Here is a 15726-nt window from a genome sequence, read left to right as displayed (position 1 = left end):
TTATGTTCTGTTGTCCCTCCTGCAGCTGAAGTTAACCCCAGAGTACCTGCAGCTGATGAAGTACAAGGCCATTGCTGCAAACAGCAAAATATACTTTGGGAACGACATTCCCCACATGTTTGTGGACTCTGGGTCTGCAGGGAGCTCTATCAAGGCCTCTGCAGCCATGGACATAGTTGGTGAGCAGATCTTGGACCTTGATTAGCAAAGAAAGTAGTGGACCCAAAGGACACCCGAGGGACTTTCTGTTTAAGGGAAAGAGCCTGGCCAAAGGCTGGCTGGGAAACGGTTCTCACTCTGGCCAGAAGCTCTGCCAACCTGGACCCATATTTCTCAACAATCTCAGAATCAGCCAAACTCTTCTACTTGAACACGGACAACTTGAGTTTTCTGCAAGGTATCCTATGCTTCAACTGTCTTCTTTTCTTTGTAAGTAAGATAGAAAAAACGAATGAAAGAAACGTCTTCATCTGCGGTTGTGTAACAAGCTCCTTCCAAAACTGGTAATTAGCCAAAACAATCATTTTACAGATCTGGCTGTCTTACGTCAGCACATATGGTTTTTCATTGAAGAGAGCCAAGCACATTCAGAAACAACATCAAGGATCATTAATCTATCTCTAGCTGTTTGTATGTGTTTTCACTGAGCATATGAAGCAGTGATTTTAGAATCTGTGGACACATTAGGAGACAAAAATGCATTCTAACCATGTTCAGTGGTGGGGGAATGACTGATTATTCATCTGAGTTAAGCTTGTAGATATAAAGTTAACACAACCCAAATATGGTTGTTTTAACTGCGCTGTCCTTGTTATCACAATGATCTGCTAATCCTGTTAGCAGCTGTTGCTTTGCATCCAGATTTTTTTCTTGCATGACAAAAATCCCCTGTACAAAAATGAAAGGCAGATTATCAAAATGATGTTTTTCCACGCTGTAGGCCCATAACTTTTGCTATGTGAATGCAGATTTCTCAGCTCACAGCCTATGAGAATGGCTAACAATGCCAGCAGATGCATTTTAACATTTCAGCCTGACTTGTTTGTTTAAATCTTTCAAAGACTTCTGAAATCTGCACTTGGATACATTAATGGATGAAATTTTAACAATTTATTTCAGTTTGTCTGAAGCACAACAAAGTCTAACATTTGCATTCTCATAATATCCATGATTTATGTTGAAACCTCGGATGCAAAGAAGCTACATTGTTTACTACCTGCACTGCCAAAGAGTTTGCACACTGAGTCTGTTATTTTCTGTTGCATCCTAATTGTATAAACTAAGAAAATTCGTAGAATGTGGCAAATCATTTTGTACTGCGAGAAACAAGAGAGAAGATGAGTCTGTGGCTCTTTGACCCCTTTAAAAACTCACTGGATCCATCCATCCTGACAGAGATGTTCATACAGCACCAGCTGAAGTCAGAGATGGAGATCAACTTTTTATTTTCAGTTCCTGTTATGTGCCTTTGAGTACAAACTCTGGCTGGGAAGGCATTGATTTTGTACCATCGTTGATATCCACATTATACACGGGAAAACCTGAGTGATAAAAGTTTGGTTTCAGTGCAAAGCAGAGAGAGAGAGAGAGGGGAGAGAAGGGGGTGAGCGAGCAAGCAGGAAGGGAGCATCAGATGCTGTTGGAATCATTCATAACCCTTTATTTGACTTGGAATGATGCAAAAAAAGCAAAAAAGAAACAAGGGACAATTTTTTGGTGTTTGTGTGCAAGCATGAGCTCGCTTTTGTTTTTCATATGGAAAATTTAAAAAAAAAAAAAAAAGGACTCAGTCTGCAAAGGCCTTAAGGCAGAGCTAGCAGAATCAGATGCTTCAAGAGTATGAAAAATAAAAGTTAGAGTCGGTTATTGAGTTTAGTATTTGCTTCTTTGGGTGCTTAATAAAATACACTTGTAGTTTCAAAAGTAGTCTGCATATTTTTAAAATAAGATTTTTTGAAGTGGATTAAGGCTGGCCACAAACTTCAGGATTTTAAGCCTGATTTGTCTTCCCCGATGATCGTGGTGGGTGTATATCCAAAGTAGAACCTCATCACAAACAATTATTTCTATGAATAATCCATGTGTGTGGTGTCAACACGATTATTTTACTGTTCAGAATCACATCATAGCATCCCAGACCCTGAATTGTTAATATCAAACATGTTTGAGTTAGCATCACCTGCCTGGTCAAACGTACTTTCACCACACACAAACATAAACACAACTGTAGGCTATGTTAATTTCAGCAAGGATTTCATCCTGATTCTTTTCCTTGTTTTGTGATTTTTTTCCACATCCATAACACATGCTAGGACAGTGTATTGTGGAGGGACAGCAAGAGGATGTCGGCAGACATACATGTTTATTTTTCTTCTGAAGTCACGTGATCACGCAAGGTCGTTGGTAAGGATGTTCCTAAGCGTTTATTTACTTATTCAACTAAACGCTAATTTAAATTTCATTTAACCAACTAATGTAAAGGAAGAAAAACCCTAGAAAACAGTCAAATTCCTCACAGAGTCATTATGTCGGAGGTGTGACGTTTGCCTGATATCCTCTCTACAGCGTGGCTAACAATGAAAGCTAGCGTCGCCAGCCTTCGTTCCTCTTTGCAGATTATTTAGAGCTTTGATATTTGGCTTCTTTTCACTTCGGGTGAGTAGTTACAGATGAGTTCAACCTCTACTACTTTAAAAAAACTCATACCGCGCTGTTCCTGCTACACGCTAACCGCTAAGCCACCCCTGAGCTTCTCATATTTACATCCAGTGAAGTGCCAGACAGGAAGGCAGTGACATGAACTGAAGGTACAGCCGCCTCTAGTGGCGGGATGTTCATTACAGTTTAAAAGAGAATTACAGACTGGGATTTCAAGCCCATGTTTTTAAAAATGATAGGTAATTATTTTAACTGACTCTTAAATCCCGCGCCAGCTAATTTGATAAACTAATTTAACTGTTTTACCAATTAACTGCACACATCACAGTCGTTGGCAGGTTGCCTGGTGTCTGTGGTAACAGCCACACAGGATTATAACATGAAAAATCATTCAGATTTGTCCTCATGTCTGTGGTCTTCCAGGATGTTTAAACCATTAAAGATTTGAAAATCATCTAGTGTGTGGCCAGCCTAAGGGAAGTTTGCTTAGATGACTGATCCTCCACGAACTGTCCTTCACTAAGTGGGTAGAAATTCCACAATTTATATTTTTACCACAAACAGGCTTTTTTTTTATAATGTCAATACAAGTGAAGTACCGTTATCTGATATATAAGGAGCATTTTCATATAAAAAGTTGACTACAGCTTTTGTATACCAGTACAAACTGCTGGGACAGGAAACATTACTGCAAGTGCATGCACAAGGACCTAATGTGACTGAAAATTCATCCCCATTCATTCTCTATTACAAGTGGTCAAATCAGCTTCACAGCTCGGAATGGTGTCACTTTACCCCCTTGTGAGGTCATAAACATGGATGTAAAGAAACCAGGAAGTATACTGTTTAGTCAGTCAACTGTGTGGCGTGTTGGTTTTGCTGATAATACTCCTTACTAAAGACAATAGGGGACAAGTGGAGGCTTACAAGTCTTTTACAATATCACTGCAGGCTGAAAGCTCAATCACCGTATTATAGCTAGTAGGTGTGCAAACTCTTTACGGCATAAGCAGGTGGTAAAAGAGCGACTAAAGGTTCATTTATGTTCTACACACATATGAATATAGAGCCATGCATTTTAAACTTTATAACCGTCCTTGCCCTCATACTGAAGTGTGTCTGTTATGTTGGAGTGGACATTGAAAAATGAATCCACTAGATGTTGCTGTCTCTTGCAGAGCAACTTTGAAGCTGCTCCCATAGACTGAAGAAAGAATGGTCCATCCTCTGCCCAGCAGTTCTCTTGTAGTTTTGTACCCAGATTAGCGAACACCATTAATATAGTTGTATTTGCTAACAACTCAGGCATTATTCATTGATATTTCCTCAGATAACTCGCTTAAGTTCCGCCCCCATGGTTGGTGGTGTCCGCACTCATGAGCTTCAGGAGAACAGATGAAAAGCAGACAAAATAAATGCAGAGAACAAACAGAAAGGTTTGTCCGTATCTGTATGCATTTCAAATGTAGAGCATAAGTGGGCCTTAAGCTGCACAGAAACTGCAAGTTGTCAAAAGAAATGGAAATCTTCATGCAAGAGGACGATTCAAACCTTTTTCCCCTTTGGAGATTTTAAAAACAGACTGCAGCTTATACCAGGATGATTTACAATCTTAACATTATGGTATCTAGTTGGCATTGAGCTTAACTGTTTGCATTAGGACGAGCTAGCTTACTACTGTAGGTACATGTACTGTACATGCTAGAAAATGCTGCATACAGCAACAAAGTTGAATCCATGCCATGCAAAGTTTCTCAAATTTCTTCCAATAATTTCTTTAGCCCAATGCACAACATTTTCTTTAGAGTGGGTTTAGTGAGCAGTCATCTGTCTGCAACAACCAAGTGAATGTTTTTAAAAGAGAAGTTGCATCCCAGGAAAAGACAGAAATGTTTTTAAATGTTTAATTTTAGGATATCTTGTTGTTATTTTCATTGACATCTTGTACATTCCAGTCCAGGGCAGCTCTGACGACGACTTGACCAAGTTTAAGAGAAATATTATAAAGATGATATTCTACTGAAAAGGACCAAATATTTTGTCACTCTCAGGCTGTGATCTATTACTCTCAACTGCTTGGAAAAACACGGACTCTGACAGGAAATGTCAGCACTAACAAAACAAAAGGATGATGAATGTGCTTTGTGGTCGCTGCTGGCTGCTCAGACGTTACCACTCCATTGGTTTATTTATATATTTTTGTAACATTTCAGCCTTTGGACATGTTTATTATAAACTGAAATCATATATCAAATAGTATAATTTTTGCTGTATATGTATGTAGCACTGAGTGTTTCACACTGTATATTTAGCACATAGACTATGTTGAAACAGATGGTATCGGATTTACATCATTGCTTTTGTTCAGCAGTACCCTAGTAAAGGTTTTGTAGGGAAAATCACTGAACACAGTGTTTTCAAGCAGACAATAGACGTGTGAATTCAGTGTTTAAAAATTGACCATTTACTGCAATTTCTAGTAATGTAACCATGTTTGTGTCCTGTAAGAATCTTTACAGCATGAGTTGCCTTAGAGCCGTTGTCAACACGTCCTGTTTCCCTGGAGGAGAACCATTCCAGTTAAAACAATCGCAGACATTTGTTATCAAGCTCTTTGAGGAACTAGAAAAACATTAACCACTAGAATCCATCAAATTTGTCTTTAGTCTTTGTTGATTTTGGGCACCACAAATCCTGAACAGGGACCAGAACCGTGTCATCTAATGGATTACTTTGTGTCCTTTCTCTGAAGACTGAAGCCCTCTTTGTTTAACTGTTGACAGATATGACGTGGTTTATCAAGGATTTGGCACTAGATGAAGGGTTTGGCAAATAACCCATGTGTTTTTCAAAGAACTACTTACTTGTATGGGAATTTATAACATGCAGGCATGTTTAGGCTTTGGTCCTTTGGTTTCGTTATTGGCTGAGTCAACATGGTGCCTAGGTAAAAGCATCTTTATTATAATCTGAATCTAAATTTGCGAGAAGACAGCACAACCTTTGTTCAGCATTCCAGGCAATGAGTAAATGACGTCTTATTGGCATCGTTCCTTGTTGTTTTGAAGGTTGGTAAAGTTTTACCTCCAATTGACCTCCAGATGTTTGCTGGCTGATGAAAACTTGAACTTAAAGTCAAATGTGTTTTTGCACTGATTTAAATTGTGAATGTGCAATCAAGATGTTGTCATTCGACAATAAATTACTGATGGTTATTCTTTGAGAAATCAAAAGTGTTTGTGACATTATTTCATCATTTCATCACATGTAATGTCATGTATAGGATGTTTCTCATGAATACAAATCTGATAACTTCATTAACACACCACAAGACACAGAGAAAGATTTTAAACCTATAAATTTCTTTTAATAGTTGGCAGCCTAGTGTGAATAACAGGAAAAACCCTCACTCTTCTACTTTTTCAGAAAGCATGTGAAGCACGGCGTATTTGAGAGAAAAGTCATGCTTTTCCTGGGAAAATTGAAAGGATATCACACTGACGTGCACTCTTAGCTAAATGCCTTGCCACTGACCTACCCTAAAGCACCAACAGTGTGCCACATCAACTAACATTAGGATGTTGACTTAAAAACAGTGTACTTGCTTCAAGAAATATCAACCATTTTCTACAAAACAGTTCAACACAAAGGACATATGAGCAAGATAGATAATACAAAAGACTTTATTTGCATGAAAAAAACTAAGGCCAGTCTAGCAGCTGACTAGTGGTGGGAGTATTGATACTAAAGTATTGATATATCAAAACTTTCAGTACTCATTTGATATCAGTTACTTTAACAAACTATCGATACCAAATGAGTACTGAAATGTCTTGCCCCCATTCCTCTCTAAGTGCTTCCCTGTCTCTTTCTTCAAATCTCAGAAGCTCCACTTGTGCATATTATTTAAACTAGGCCATCCTTCTCACTCAATGTGGCCTCCAAGTCAATTTCAAAATTGCAAGAAAATATAACAAAAAGTACTCTGAAACCAAATGTAAATACTACAAAATGTATAAAGACCAAATTGTAGAAACATAAAAAGATAGAATGAAAATCACTGATGACTTGTGTTTCTTAAATTCTCAAATTTACTCTGTCTGAATTTTTACAAAATAAATGGGGCATTTTTTTACATTGCAGATATTTTAGTTTTATTTTCAGTTTATGCTCGAATTTTTTGTTTTTATCTATTTTATTTTTATCTGCTTGCACAAACATTTTAATATAATTGAAGTTTTTAAATTGAAGTAAATTTAAATTTGAGTTAATAAGTTAAAATTAATGGAAGTAAATACATTTCTGAATGACCTGAATACATCATTTCATTTGCCTGAAATTAGCATTCACAGTTGCTTAAGCTGGAAAATAACATTACTACATTCAGCCAATATAGCTAAGTTAGCTTTACCAATGTTAGCTTTAGCAAACATAGCTAAAGGTAACTCAGCTACATAGATAACATAGCTTATGTAGCTGCTTTGTGAGCTTAGTTTCAATAGCTTTAGCTACCGTTGACATAGCTGTGGTAGCTAAATAAGCCAATGTAGCTATGTTAGCTATAGCAATGTCAGTTTAGCAAATAAAGCAAAGCTAACTTAGCTTCGTAGATAACATTGCTAAGTAGATTCGTTGTGATCTTAGCTTTGGCTGCGTTAGCTACATAGCACTGTTATTTACATAGCTTATGCAGCTAATTGACCTATGTAAGCTATGTTAGCTGCATTAGAGTGGTTTTATGGAGGATGTTTTTTTTCTGTAAGCAGACTGTTTATTCAGCTTTCTTAAATGTTTTGTAATTAATCAGTGATTGTTTTAATTTCAAAAGTTCTTGGAGTACTTCCATTCTGAGACATACAGTGTCTCAGATGAACTTTATGTGGGAACGGCCATGAGTATCTATTAGCAACAATGCTCTTTAAATATTACACTATGTGCAAAAAGGTGTCGTAGGTGTGCATTAAGCATAAAAATATAAACCTGAACTTTGGCTCCAGCATGTTTACTAACCTAAAACCTTCGTTGTCCACCACTGATTAATGCCGTAGGTCTTTGGTGATATATCCCTGCACAGTTGGTAAGTGGGATTGTGAACACTTCTTGTCTGGCTGGATTCTGCTCCTCGTATCTTTATGCATCTTTCCAGGTTCATAATTTACCAAGTGGCTCCTGATGTTACTTCTTTTCCACATCAAGTGTGTCGCCGCTAACCTGGCACGCCAGATGAATTTGTTTCACACATCCATCTGGTAAACCTTCCATAGACAGCAATTGGGAACAGGCAGAGCCTCTGGAAAAAAAAACAAAAAAAAAATCAGAGGGTGATTGGATGAACGTTCTGTCACATCTTTACGAGTCAATCAGAGCAACAGAACACCTAAAGTAGCCGCCACCGAGCTGCACCCCTACCAAAGGAGTAAACTCCATAGAGAACCACATAACGCCGCGAACCATGGCGACTGTAGACATGTCAGTACATGACTTTTGTCGCTTTTGAAAACAACTCATTGCTGTTCTTTGTTCTTCTTTCAAAGAAGAAATGTCGTCAAGTTCTGTTAAAACTGGTGCTTTCACAGCATCCACACTAATCTCTTCCGCCATAATTGCACTGGCCTCTTGTTGCTGCTTGCTTCTGTCAGGACTCCATCGCACCCGCAAGTACTGCCCCTTGACGCTGATTGGTCCTGTCACTTTCTAACCTAGCCCAAACGGTTCAGACGGGAGCTTTGCGAGATGGATTCACCAGTGAGAAACACAGAAGTGGGTGTATCCATCTGCTCTGCAAGGTTATGTCACCACAGTCTGGCAGTGATGTTGGTTTTTTTGTCCTTCACCATTTCTCCTTTCTCATTTCTGGAGACTGGCAAACCAAAATGCTTCCAGCACGTCAGATTTAAAAGTCACTTGAGTCTCCACCATCTCAAAAACTTTGTGACTCAGTTCTCCTTCACCACTTGTACCATCCACCATTTTCATGCTGATAGATCAAGCCCTGAAACATCACATGTCCTCAAAGACATTGAGACATTTCTGTCACCCTGATATTAACAATACCGTTACATCTCTAGTGTTATGTGTTATTATCCTGGAGTAAAAAATATAATGTACACTGTTACTGATAACAGTTTTCTGATAATCATTGCTCAAGAACACCCTGAAGAGGAGAGATTCAGAGTTTAGTCTCTAATTTCTCAGTGCTCGGAGAATGCTGCTTATACAATCAATTGACTTGGTCCCAAGTGTTACATAACATGTCACATCCCTTTTTTGGCTGGTCCTCAGGATGCTTTTACAGGCATAGAGCCCCAAAGTGTTAGGACAGACAACAAGAGGCAGCTGTTCATTTCACTAACACAAACACCAGTGTCATTTAAACAAGCTTTCTCTGAAAATTACACTTAATTGCTGTAATAATATAATTGTTATTTTTCCCCCAGACAGCCTGTGTACAGTGTAAGCTTAGTCTTACTGCTATTTAGACTCCTTGGTGAGCTGAGTAGAGTTTTAGGCCATTTTTTAATTCCCTGAGGGCCAAAGAGACAAAAACTCCTACATGAAGTGATGAGCATTTTAGTAATCCAGTTCTTTATTATAAGAAAATCAGATAAAGCCAGTAACCGGGGGTCTCACTTAAGGTGGCTGGATAACTCGGTGGTTTAGATTGTTGACTGGGGTATGGGAGATCGTGGTTCAAATCCCAGTCAAAGCACAAGTGTCCAGTGTGGGCCCTTGGGCAAGGTCCTTAATGCCAGGAAAACCTGTCCCAGATATAAATCGTCCTGGATAAAAGCGTCTGCAAAATTAAATTGTAACATTGTAACTTGTGTATGCGCAAAACAGGGCCTAAAGTTGGCATACGCCACTTCCCACACAAAGTATGTGATCTATTAAAACAGACTCGACTGTAAAATATCAACACAGTGTGGTTGTAGACTGTTCTTCAGAAATGCTGTCTGCCTCAGAACTGAAATCTGAGCTCAAACTTTTTAAATAAAATCTGATTGCTCTCCTGTTTAGGGTCAGGGTAATGGTTATTAATGATGTGCGATACCACTGATTACCTTTCCAATCCCAAGTAAAATTCAGGCTGGTACTGAGCCGATACTTTATACAAGGTTCTATTTAAGTGTTTTTCTGATTCAACAAATCTGAGGGTAATCAGGCCTGGGTGTGTCCAGTGAAACTGAGCTCAGCTTTTTACAAACTGTGGTTACTTACAGTTTACTCATGATTTAACTATTTGCATTTTCGTGCCTCATCCTACTCAGGAAAGAGGAAGTTTGCTATCCTACAAGCCATGGCAGTGCAGACTCTGGAGAGAAGGTGAGTTTGATTAGTGGAAGCACCGCTCACAGTGTTGCTCCTGCTGCTCTGCTTCTTCAGGTGGCGCTGTTCTCCTGTCCTCTGGCTCATTTTGTTTCGGTGGTCTGGATCAAACTGTAAAGTCATAAAGTTCAGACAAAAAGACACAGAAAACTCCCTTAGAGTTACCCTTCGCCTGACTAATTACAGTGGAATCCACCCAAGCTTTACTCAGCACCCTTACGACCTTGTTTTTCAACATGGCAAACGATATTTGTCATGTGACAATTAAGCCCCAGTGGCCATTTTCAATGCAAAATCCCTTTCTTTCTTAATTTTAAAAATTTCTGCATTAACCCAAGCAAGGCTTTATTTTATTATTCAAACATGAGTTGAACATAAAAACAAAAAAGATAGAAACACTGAGGATAAAATTAAAGGACATCCATCCATTTTCTATACCACTTATCCTGTTAGGAGCCGCAGGGGGCTGGAACCTATCCCAGCTGTCATTGGGTGTGACGCGGGGTACACCCTGGACTGGTCGCCAGTCAATTGCAGGGCTGACAGATAGAGACAGACAACCAGGCACGCTCACATTCACACCTACGGCCAATTTAGAGTCACTAATTAACCTAATGAGCAGGTTTTTGGTGGTGGGAGGAAGCTGGAGAAGCCAGAGAGAACCCACGCATGCACGGTGAGAACATGCAAACTCCCGGTGAAAGGCCCTGACCAGGAAGCGAACCAGGGACCTTCTTGCTGCGAGGAAACAGCACTAACCCCTATGCTGCCATGCAGCCCTACTGAAAAACATGTATTTATTCAAACAAAATTCATCTTTTTTCCCAGCCGCCTCACTCTGGACAACTACTTGGCAGCTTTGTCCTCTTTCATGACGCCTGAACAGAAAAGTTAATTAAGACATGAAAATTAGAGAACTTTAAGAATCTTTTTTACATTTATCATTTAATAATGCTGTCCAGAGCAGTGATACATGGACAACCTTTAAATTACTCAACAGAAGCACTTACCTTTAAATACTTCCTCCAGTCTTTGGCCTTGGACAGTTTCCCCTAAGTTTCTCCACTTCTTTTTCAAATGTATTGTCCTGCTCTGGCCCTGAAGCATCTCTAGAGGGGCACCCTGAGGGCCATGCCCCTCACAGTAATCTCACAAGCCCTTTGGAAAGGGCTCCACGGAGAATCTCACCATCTTGGCATTCATAGTGCAAACACTAGATAACCATGTGTATCAACACATGTAAATATTCAAATATGAGAACTGCTGAGAAATTCAACAGACATTTAAAACTTTCAACAGCTATAAATTTAAACCTTAATATTTTCACTGCTCCTTGTTTATATATTCATATATTAATAGATTTGGTTGAATCACAGTTATTGTCTTTGTTTAGTATTTATGTCTATGTATGTTCACATGGTTAAATGATTTAATCACACATCTCAGGTCCCACTGAATAACCATGAAATCATTAATACATTTATTGAAATTTAAAGGTGAAATGAAACCATGAAAATTTAGAGTAGTGTGTATATTTCTTGACTACATCATAAAAACTCCTGGATCAGGGCTGGTGGGGAAACAGGACTGTGAAGCCATTCTTTTGTTCTCAAGAAGGAAAAGAAAAAACACATTTAATTCAGTTTTCCACATTTTCAACATGTCTTCTTAAACATTTACAACAAAATACATTAAATACAATACATATTATTAAACTTCAATACTGACCATGAATCAAAACACCAAAAGTCTGTTAGTTACTTTATCTAATTTTTGTTCACACTATTGATATTTAACCGTGCAAAGCAGATGGATACGCCCAACTCCATGTTTTTCACTGTCTGATCCATTTGCAAAGCTCCCATCTGAACCATTTGGGCCCGGTTAGAAAGTGACAGGACTAATCAGCGTCGAGCTAAACAAGCTAAACAAGCAGCAACAAGAGGCCGGTGCAATTATGGCAGAAGAGATTAGCGTGGATGATGCTAAAGCGGCAGTTTTATCAGAACTTGATGACATTCCTTATTAAAAGAAGAACAAAGAACAGCAGTGAGTTGTTTTCTTTTCAAGAACGACAAAAGTCGTGTACTGACATGTCTGTAGTCGCCAGGGTTCACGTTATTTATCGTAAGCTCTGCACGTGCACCCCATCACGGCTACGTGACGTGTTTTGTTGTTCTGACTGGCCCGTGAACGTGACTGAACGTTCATCCAATTACACTCTGAGTTTTTTTTTTTTCAAATCCTCTGCCTTTTCTCAAACATTTCCTATTGAAGCTTTCCCAGATGGATGTGTGAAACACATCCATCTGGCATGTCAGGTAAATTGATAGTAGCCATTAATCAGCTCTGAGTTGCCTCTACATGCTGAGGTTGACGGGACTGTATACTTTTAACTGCTTCATATCCTAATGCCTGCTTTATTCTATCGTAACAAATTTGAAGTTCTCACCACATTTATCTCCTCATTACCTTATTACAATCACATGATGGCAACTTTTCACAAGCTCAAAAATATGTTTATTTTTTAGCTTAAGATTAATGACTATATTTCAACATCACCTTACATGCCATGAATATTTTATATGAATTAAGAAACGGGTAAAAAGTGAAACACTGAACCTGTCAGCAAACACACTAACACGCTGTCATTATCAGAACACCTTGCATCCTTTTTTCCGTGGTCTTTAGAAACATGGCTGATGGAAAAATTAACATGACATCCCTAACTCCTCCTAGGCCAAAAAGAATCCAGGGGTTGCTCTCCTATGTTACATTTCCATTCTACTTTATGACATTAAACAAAATTGTAGTTGCAAAAAATAGATGACTCATTTTAACAGCCTTAAATAAATTTTGTCACTGATTACATAAAATATAAATAAATATTGAATGTCAAACATTTTGAACTGACATTTATTTCACTTTAAAATCCAATAAAATCTCATTCAGAAACATGCTCATTCTAAAATCGTCGTCTACTTACTGTCGCTATTGCTCTCTGATGAAAATGGCGAACCACATTCTGCAGTCATTATGAGGCCGTTGTATCAAAGTGATGTTACATTTTCACCGGCCCCTTTTGTCTGAATGCTCAGATTAAAAAAATATACAGTGCATGCAGGGAGCATTCACAGCAATTCACTTTTCTACATTTGTTATGTTACCGCTTTATTCTGTAATGGATTAAATTCATTTTTTTCTCAATGTTTAACACACAACACCCTATAATGAAACCTTTGCAAATTTGTTCAGAGCAGACAAAGCCTTGTGCCTCAGCCCTTCAGTCTTTGGCCACCCTCCTAGAGAGGTCCAGGCATCAGATTAAGAACCAATGCTTTTTGCATTTCATCGAGTAACGTTAACTAATTTAACACCTAAATTGCACAATTTTATGGCTGTGTGTAGTTCTCAGTCAAGTAATCAGTGTATTACTAAAAAAAAGGAAAATATGTGGTGAGATATAGTTCATCCAAGCGTCTTCAACTCATGTTTCCCAACACAGTGATAAAACCTGACCTGAAAGCAGTGTTGGGCGGGCTAATGCTCCTGAGAACAGCAGACTGAAGGAGGAAAACACATTAGCCACAGTGTTCACTGATAGATCCTGTGCATCACTGAAGTACATTACAAAACTTCAAAATTGATTTTCTAAGTGTATTGGTAGTGTAGAATGCTGCTCAACAGTTCTTCATCATTGGGGTTATGATTTGTTTTCCCCCTCAGCACTAAACATGTCATGTTTTCTGAGTGTTCTCCTTGATGCCACCTGTGTCTATTGGAGATTTAAGGATATCGTTTAATTTCTTGCCAAGAAAAAACACCAATAATCAACATTGCATGCTCTATGAGTGCTGCCAGCATTAATGTATTAATCACAATGTAATGAAGGTCCACATTTAGTACAGTAATTTTCCTATCGGCATTAATTGCATGTGATTGTCTCTTTCAGCACACTTTTGTTCAGCCACTGCAGCGTCTCCCTGCAGCCACAGTGATGCAAAATAAGTCCACCACTGCTCAATTTCTCATTTCAGTTCTCATTTCCTTATTTCCTTGTCCATCCATAACAAGTTCCTTTTTACAAAGTTAAGTTCATGTCACAATCTTCTACACAGTGTTACTTAATTTCTTTCAAAATAAAAGCAGGCCTGTACCCAAATACCCTGAGTTTAAAACAGTACAAATGCAAAAACGGAAAAAAATCAATTTAAAGTGAGAAAATGAGTGATTTATTGCAATTAACTATAGATATAATGAGATTAAATTTGATTTTAAAAATGTATTCGTGGGCACCCAGTCAGTCCTCAATGCACTGGTCACAGGATCGATCCCAGGTCCTAGGGCATGTTTGGTGCATGTCTTGCCCCACTTTCTCTATTCCATATTTGTTATCTCTCTTCAGCTGATCAAATAAAGGTAAAAAGCCCAGAGAATAATCTTTAAAAAATGTTTTTGACAGCCCTGAACCTGATTATTTTAGACTTTATCCCGTGGTTTTGTTTTCACTAACCTTGCGAACCTTGGATTGGCCAGATTCCATGTCTGTCATCAGGCAGATCCATCTTGAAAAGCTCCAATCTGAAACATCTGTGCCAGGTGTGAAAAAGACCTGACCAATCAGCATCATTTGAGGAGGACAAGGCTGTAGCTACATGTGGGGTAAAGTTGTAAAATGTAAGACCAATCAGTTGAAGCTTGTTAAAAAATGTGTTGTTAACTTAAAAATCCAAAATAGCTACATCTGTCTACGTTGATTGAACACAGATTTAGTTCTAAGTAAACAGCACCCAGTCATTCTGAGTGTTTTATGTAAATAAACTCAAATTATTTGACAACCATACTTTTATCGGCAGAGTTTTCCCAGAATGCCTTTGGCATCAGACACTTTGCATCTCAAGTGAAGTCACTGACTTAGAGAGAGAAGTCTGAGGGCAACTATAATACACTGTGGATGGTCTACTGAACATCATGGAAGAGCATTTCCTGATTCAATGTGCATCTTTCACTTAGGGTCAATTGTAATCACCTAAGTTGGCTAACCTTGGGGAGAAGCTCCTCTCTGCAGTGTGCAATAGGGGCAGTTACCAATGTGAAGCTCAATGTGGGCAATACCCAACACTGGTCATTGCCCACCCAAAGCGATTTGACCTATCCAAATAAATCTTGCCCTATAATGTTACTTTAGGCCCATTTTGTTGATCCACCTAACCCATGACCCTAACCCTAATGATAGATTAATATACATGCAGTCACTTATTTAATCAATGTATGATGAGATTTGGAATTCTTACTGTTGCTACCTCCTTTAGCAAAGCAGACATGACACAATTAAGTTGAACAAGAGCTTGATTGGGCAAGATTTGATAGGAGGGGTCAAATAGCATTTAAAGGGTCATAAAGCACTGAGTGGGTAGTGCCCTCTGTCATTGGGTGGGGATTGCCCTGTACTGCACATTGCAGTGAGGGTTACTAGCCCTTGGATGGCAAAAAGTGTATATAAACTGAGTTTTTAAGTGCAGGAAAGTTTCCACAGTGCAGTTTGAATTATAGAAGTCAAGTTTAACCCAACCTAATGTACAAGTACTGATTACTCAAAAATGTATTTCCACAACTTTAAAATGTTTATGTTGTCTTTTTCAAATTGTTAAGTTTTACAGTGTACAGCAAGCTGGTAGTAATGGCTGCTGCCAGTAAATTGCTTGGCAGTTTTATCAGACTATCAGACACTACAAAAGCAAA

The 15726-nt window shown here is 38.6% G+C and overlaps 1 protein-coding gene across 2 annotated transcripts in view; it reads left to right on the top strand.

Moving 5' to 3' along the window:
• Positions 1-9943, top strand: part of erlin2 (ER lipid raft associated 2) — a 34441-nt gene extending 24498 nt beyond the window's left edge. Inside the window, exons 12-13 of one of the 2 annotated variants that reach the window (XR_005991887.1) lie at positions 26-397; positions 9927-9943. Coding sequence is in view for 1 of the 2 variants with exons in the window: in XM_041787097.1 (XP_041643031.1) it covers positions 26-205 (180 nt within the window). In the remaining variant the exon portion in view is untranslated. Of the gene's footprint in view, positions 1-25; positions 5885-9926 lie in introns of those variants that run through there. The other variant, XM_041787097.1, reaches the window with a different exon arrangement.
• The last annotated feature ends 5783 nt before the right edge of the window (positions 9944-15726 follow it).

The sequence above is a fragment of the Cheilinus undulatus genome, linkage group 5 (genome assembly GCF_018320785.1).
Source record: "Cheilinus undulatus linkage group 5, ASM1832078v1, whole genome shotgun sequence".
Taxonomy (NCBI): Eukaryota; Metazoa; Chordata; class Actinopteri; order Labriformes; family Labridae; genus Cheilinus; species Cheilinus undulatus.
Note: the sequence above shows the minus strand (reverse complement) of the source record. Positions and strands in the feature narration are given on the sequence as shown.